This window comes from Miscanthus floridulus, chromosome 7, assembly GCF_019320115.1.
Source record: "Miscanthus floridulus cultivar M001 chromosome 7, ASM1932011v1, whole genome shotgun sequence".
In the NCBI taxonomy this organism is placed as follows: Eukaryota; Viridiplantae; Streptophyta; class Magnoliopsida; order Poales; family Poaceae; genus Miscanthus; species Miscanthus floridulus.
The window spans coordinates 17,831,799-17,838,959 of NC_089586.1; the positions used below are offsets into that span (position 1 = coordinate 17,831,799).

Here is a 7,161-nt window from a genome sequence, read left to right on the forward strand (position 1 = left end):
CTGGTATTTTGGGTGATATAGTTGGAGACAGTCTTAAAGGTGATTGTTTCGGTTACCCGCTGGCTAGGCTATCTTTGACCATGATCATGAACGGTTGATTTCTTCTATTTTTTTACATAAAAAAACAAAAAAGAAAATGTAAAAGATACTGGGGTATCTGAGATAAAAAATAATAAAAGGTGAGAGGGATCAAATCGAATCTCAACGATTACATTCGTGATTTTTTTCGTTTAGTTAATTTGTAGTTTATTTATTTTAATAATTAATTTATAATATCGCAGTTCCTTGCATGCAGTCGTGTAGGAGAGTGAAGAGATGCGTTCACATCAAACAGAAGGTGATAAAGGTTGGCGCCATGGCGCTCCACCGCCCCATCGCCTCAGTCAAGTACTCGAGTCGAGTCACCAGCGGTCGGCACCCCATTCTTCCAAAGCCGCCACTTTTGCGCTCGCGAGCTGCTTCGTTAATAACGCCGCGTGAGCTGGGCGGGTGGGGGAGTTTGTCAGCTGGGTGGAGCGCGCGCGAGGGGTTGAGCGTCCGGCTCCGGCGATGGCGGCGGCGGGGGAGAAGGCGAGGGTGGTGGTGGTTGGCGGCGGCCCCGCCGGCTCCCTGTTCGCCAAGACCATGCAGGGCCACGCCGACGTCGTCCTCGTCGACCCGTAAGCACCTCTTCCTTTCCTCGCCCGCTCCGCTCCTGCGCCGGCCACCCGTTCGAGGAAATGCCCAGCCGACCGGCTGCTTACTTGCTTGCTTTCTTGGACTGGCTGCCGTGCCTGTGCGTGCTTCCAAGGCCCGGGTGTGTCATTCGGGGGGCCCGTGATTCGGTAGCCCGGTCCCCTGTCGATACCGAATCCTTGCGGCCCTAGAGATCTGGCCGGATCTACTGAATCCGGGGGATAGAAATGGGGATGATCTTGAACTTCAACTTCTAAATTATAACCAGAAAACCTGGGTGCGGTGTTGCCGCGCCGTCTTTGATAACCCATGAGATTTTATGGGCCTATGGTTAAACAATAGAGTACTGAACCTCAATAGGAAGCTCTAGGTGTTGGACATCTTCTCGTCTAATGTGATAGGAATATATTCCATGACAAAGATAAATCAGCGATAATAGTAATTCACAAAAATGAAGGAGCAATACAAGTTTGATGAAGACCTGAATCCATGAGCTTTAGTATGATTTATTGTACTTGTAGAGTCGTAGTAATTAAAATGCAATTGATCTGAAATTGAGTATGATTTATTGTACTTGTAGAGTCGTAGTAATTAAAATGCAATTGATCTGAAATTGAGTATGATTTATTGTCACGACTTATAGTGAAGAATAAATTGACGGCACAGCTGAGGTGACAACACAAACTAAATAGATATAGTGTTCAGCTGAATTGAGAGCCTACAACTTCCTATCTATATTTGAGTATTTACATCTATAAAACTCTTGATCCAAATCAGTACATATCTAGGAACCGATGTCAATTGCCAAGCCACAAGTGAAAAAGAACATAGAGCCTACCCAACTCTTGAATATATATTTTGTAATGACACATGTGGTCCACTGAAAAGAAAATGAATCTATAACAGATTATAAGTGTCCAGCTGAACTGAGAGCCTACAACTTCCTTATAGAGTGCACGGTCATAGTTCATAAAAATGTGATGAGCTTTGTTCTTGTTTCTCGTCTATTTGTGCATAATAAAATATAAACGATAAGTTGCAGCAATGAATTACCCGTGCAACTTCTAGAATTTAGCAAATGCCAACATGGTTTACATTTTGGGAACTTAGCAAACAAGGTATAAGGAAATGGTATAAGAGGAAGCTTATATTGATCTGAGTATATTCAAAGTGGCTATTGGAAATCATTAGTGTAATATTCTTTAGCACCCACTGTTGTGCTCAGTAATTCTGTTGCTCCTGCATGACACAGAAGCATAAAAGATTAATAAAGCAAGCAACAATTCTGTCAAATAATTACCATGGATTTCCTGCATTACACACTGACCTTGCATTTCTAGGAGCAGTGCTTCAAACCTTCACAAAAGGCATCAACTACCGAGCTTGTCCCAAACGCGATATATTTGAAATGGGAGGTTTTTGTAATCACATGTTGATCTTGAGTGATGAAAACTGAACAAAGGGAAAAACGTTTGTCATCTGAATTCGTAGAAGAGCAGCCTGATAAACACCAAGAGAAGGCATCCTGTGCGCTGAGAAGTGTTCGCTTTGAGGAAGTGGACATGGATTTTGAACTAAGATTATTTGATTCACATTACAATTAATTTAAATATCATAAAGTATCTTGGGTCTACTACATAACTTGATCAAAATAAATGTCACTGTAACTAACTATAATTAGCTGCTGACATGCATGTTTGTTTGGTTTGTTACTTAGTTTGTTTAGTCAGCAGATCATTCCACAGAGACAAACCATTGAGTACATGGTGTGTATCCATCACGTGCACGTGCAGCGTAAGAGATAAGAAACCAAGAGATTGCCATTAAATCAACCTAAGAAGTATAAAACAGGCTCATGAACAAATCATTAGATGGATTCTCACCTGATCTCAGCAACAACAAAATTATGAACAGTGCACAAGTGTAGGGTGTTTGTGAATATTGTGTATTGCTAGCTGCTGCTAGCTAACGTTTGTTCTCAAGAGCTCTGTATTCAATGGAAAATAAGTAGTACCTGGAAATTTTGTTTTGTACATGCTACAAAGCTACACCTACATAGATTTAAGTCCTCTGTTAGCAGTAGTCTTTCTTCTTGGATGAATAGTTTGTCCTGTTCTAAAGTTCTTCATGCTTTTCTTGATGCTTCTATTGTATTTTTCTTTCTTTTGCTGTATTTTACTTTTCTATATATAAAAAAATAGCTTGGACCATGTTTACAGTTTTTAGGTAAAAAATAGGTGCTTAGGAGAGTGAGCCATCGTTTAAGATTAGTTCTATATTTGGCTGCTAATCAGCACAACCGCTCTAGTGGGAAGGCAGTTAGATTTGGATCACCGGATCACAAGTTCGACACAGTAGCCCAATCATATGAAAAAACTTCCTAATCTTTGCATTGCATATCTGACATGTGCTGATGAAAATGGTCATGAATTTGGAGAAAGGACAGAGTTAATAAAGAAACTGAGCAGTAAACTTCAGAACAAAAGAAGAACTGTGCAGTGGTTGGAAATGCCTACCAGTGTACTGTTCATATTCCATTTTTTCCCAATAGGATCATTGCAGGACTTTCTATAACTAAAATCTACTTGTATAAGTGTAATATTACTTTCTAGATGTCAAATTAGGATCTACTAAAGCAAAAACCATATTTTAGCAAATTGAGAAGATCCTGGTCACTATACTTCGGCTGTTTCATCACAAAGCTTGCAACTAAGTTGTTTCATTATCTAAAAATGTGGAATTTTATATGGATATTGTCCTGTGCAGTCAAGTAGGACTTAGAAAGGGGAAAAAACATTTACCTTCGTATATGAACATGTCCTTATTGACTGCTCAGGCACGCAGGAGGTGGTCGAAGTAGTAGTGAATGGGTGTCAGAAGCTAGGGCTCGTCAGCCGGCGCTGCACCTCCGTCTTTACGCAATGTGGATCTTCACATGGGCCAGTGTCCACCTTTTCTCCATGGAAAGTGCCTTGAGCATTTCTGTCGTCTAGAGTCTGGAGTAAGCTCAGGCTGAGTGCGACATTCTGTCAAACGGTAGGCACGCGAGGCATGTGAAGCACTGAAGCCCGTGTGTGGACAGGGCGCTGCCACGCTGCCCGTCCGCGTGGCCTCCACTACACTACGCCGCGGCCTGTTCGTAGCCCCGCGTACCTGCGTCGCCGGCCATCCGCGCGGCCCGTGCTCCATCCCGCTGCAACACTCGCTCCGCCATAATGCAGCCTGTTCGTGTCCGCGGCTCCCGGCGCTGCCGTCCTCCTCGGACCTCGGGCGGCGTGTGGCAGAGCAGAACGACCCGGCGACGTGGCAAGCCTTAGGCGTCGTCGAGCCTCGGGCGGGAGCAGGGACGACGGAGGCGGCGGCCGCATGGCGGCGCATGAGTATGAGCGGCGCAGTAGTCCGAGGCGGAGGGGGCGAGTTGAGTGGGTTCTGGAGCATTCGTGACGTCCCGATTGCATGGCTTAACGGGCAGGAGACACGCGAAGATCACGATCGAATGGTCGACATCGCTTGTTTGCCGGATCGGACGGTCAGCGGGCTAAATGGGCAACGTGGCCTGATCCGCTGCCTGTCTTTTGGAAGCAGGATTCCTATATAGAGATTAGCTGCTAGCTGCTAAGAAGCACTCCGGAATTTCTGAAAATTATCTATCTATTCTGTGCTGGTGATAGCTTAGCTTAATAACCTGATGCTGAATGTAAAGTAACATCACCTGGTTCACACTAAATCATAATTGGAACATTCCTTCATACATGCTGCCCCCTTTCTAATGACAGGAAAGAGTACCTGGAGATCCCCTGGGCTGAGCTGCGCAACATGGTCGAACCATCTTTTGCTGAGAGGTCATTGATCTATCACAAAGATTACCTCAACGACGCAACCATCGTGACATCTTCTGCGGTCAATATCACTGAAGACACTGTCCTGACTGCTGATGGTCAGTCTCTTCCATATGATTATCTCGTCATAGCGACTGGCCATGCTTTGACTTCTCCTGCCAGCAGAGCTGAGAGGCTAAAAGAATTCCAGAGAGGTAACTGCAGTAAAACCACATACTGAAAACAGTCATGCTTTTGTGGCCTTCCCTGTCACTTATGCTTTGCTTTGTATATGCTTGTTACAGATAATGGGAAGATAGAGTCATCAGAATCTGTGCTGATAATTGGGGGTGGTCCAACTGGTGTTGAACTAGCTGCAGAGATTGCGGTAGACTACCCAGGGAAGAAGGTGACCCTTATCCATAGAGGACCGCGTCTACTCGAATTCATTGGAGAAAAGGCTTCAAAGAAGTGCCTTGATTGGCTGACTTCAAAGAAAGTAGACGTGCTTCTCCAGCAATCGGTTGACTTGGGCTCATTATCAGACACGGAGAAGGTGTACAAGACATCAGGCGGAGAAACAGTAACAGCTGATTGCCACTTTGTGTGCATTGGAAAGCCACTGAGTTCGTCGTGGCTACATGATACCATCCTAAAGGAATCTTTGGATAGCAAGGGGAGAATAATGGTGGAAAATGATTTAAGAGTGAAAGGTTATAATAACATTTTCGCGATTGGTGACATCACGGATATTCCTGTAAGTTTTCCAACTTGTGATTCTCCTTCTGTTCAGGTTGGTTTTCTCCTTGTCCCAACCACCATGACTTGGCCTAAACTGAAATACTACCCAAATTTGTGCATACTGAACTCTTAATGAGTGCTTATCTATGTTGGCTGATTACTTTCAGTTTCCCCAGCACAACAAATTGAAAATTTGCTCATAGTAACTGTTAACTAACCTAAATGAGATTCTACCAAAACTTTGCAAAGCGTGAGTATTCTCCATTATTGCACATCTTAGTACACAGATATATAGGCTTGTGTAATTCATTTCATTTGCCCCCTTCACACCCACTGATGTAATACTAAACCATCATGTAACAATCATGACACATTGACAGTAACATGACTTTTGTTCAGCAGAGACCACTGACATTTGAAAATCTTCTCCTAGCTATTCTATTTACACCCATGCCCTTCCTGCATTTTGGCAGTTGGTGTTAGATAATAATCTAAATGATTAATCTGCAGTAACCTAATTCTTGGCAGTTGGATGATATGAAAGTTCTCACTACCGAACTATCAAAGGTGTTCCTTATCTTAATTATGATGCTCTGAATAAAGATTTGTCTGTCTAGTGGATACTGATTACTGATCATTACAATTCATGTTTCTTAATTTTTTATACTGTCCATGGAGCATCCTTGGTTGAAATAAAAAAAAAGGCCCCCATAGAGCATCATCGATCTTTAATGTTAGTACTAGCAACGTTATCAGAAAAATACTGAAGTCATTGGCACTAATGTCCATCACTGTTCAGGAAGTCAAACAAGGGTATAACGCCCACAAGCACGCCCTGCTAGTGGTGAAGAACCTGAAGTTACTGATCAAGGGTTTGCCCAACAACAAACTGGCAACTTACAGCACCAGTTACCCGCTGGCACTCGTCTCTCTTGGAAGGAAGGAAGGGCTGCTTCAGCTTCCCTTGCTGACGCTCAGCGGGTGCTTGCCAGGCAAGATAAAATCCGGGGATCTTTTCATCGGCAAGACGAGGAAGCAGATGGGCCTGAATGGTTGACTCCGGTCCATGGAAGTTTGAAAATGCTTGTGTCCTGGTTTCCAGACGATGGATTCCTTCAAACAAAGCTTGTATGTTGCTCATATGACCATATGCCTCTGTATTTGTCTGATGGTGTGGATGCGTGGAAATCTGACGAGCAGAGTGTATGCTACGTGCATGTATACAGGGACCTTTTTTGGTCCGATAAAATGTTGTGTTTATTAAAAAGCCGCATTTTGTTTGCTGGCAACTAAACAATGAATCGTCTTTGCTTGTTGGCAATACAATGTCTGCAATCCATTGCACTTTGCTTCCCATGCTTTGACTTCCACTGTTTTCCCTATGCTTGTTCACTTTTAGGCCTCGTTTAGATGCTGAAAAATTTTCAACACGATGAATAGTACCATTTTCGTCTTATTTGATAAATATTGTCCAATCGTGGACCAACTAGGCTCAAAAGATTCATCTCGTGATTTCCAACTAAACTGTATAATTAGTTATTTTTTTTACCTACATTTAATACTCCATGCAAGTGGCTAAAAATTGATGTGATGGAGAGAGAGTGAAAAAATGGCATCTAAACAAGGCGCTAATATCTGTATTAGTTGGTAGATGATGGGTTCGTGAATGCTACTTGGATCCTTATCGGACTTGACTGTGGGGCCAGGCTTTGAGTGTAGAAGAGATGAAGATTCATGTCCCTGTCAATAGCAGGTGCCCATTAAAAGGCGCTCCGGAGTCCGGATGGTCCAGAACAGGATTTAACATAACGGTGCTTTCTTCAGAAAAAGAAAAGGAAAAAGCTAGGAGCCTTCCTACTGACAGGCATGCACAGCTGAGACATGGAAAAGAAACAGCTTATTCGCTTGTTCGTAAACGATCGTAAAT

General features: G+C 43.3%; 1 protein-coding gene across 1 annotated transcript; it reads left to right on the forward strand.

The window, feature by feature from the left end:
- The first annotated feature begins 352 nt into the window (after window positions 1-352).
- On the forward strand, window positions 353-6,588 carry LOC136462702 (uncharacterized). Its single transcript, XM_066461763.1, has 4 exons — window positions 353-659; window positions 4,452-4,708; window positions 4,799-5,250; window positions 6,034-6,588. The coding sequence occupies exons 1-4, from the start codon at window positions 550-552 to the stop codon at window positions 6,289-6,291; spliced, it is 1,077 nt and encodes a 358-aa protein (XP_066317860.1). The 5' UTR covers window positions 353-549; the 3' UTR covers window positions 6,292-6,588.
- Window positions 6,589-7,161: the final 573 nt, after the last annotated feature.

Bases quoted from the DNA above. Each gene is read 5' to 3' on its own strand.
- LOC136462702 (XM_066461763.1), top strand. From the start codon at position 550: ATGGCGGCGGCGGGGGAGAAGGCGAGGGTGGTGGTGGTTGGCGGCGGC. The intron at 4,709-4,798 runs GTAACTGCAGTA...TGCTTGTTACAG, and splicing joins GCTAAAAGAATTCCAGAGAG to ATAATGGGAAGATAGAGTCA. The intron at 5,251-6,033 runs GTAAGTTTTCCA...ATCACTGTTCAG, and splicing joins GTGACATCACGGATATTCCT to GAAGTCAAACAAGGGTATAA.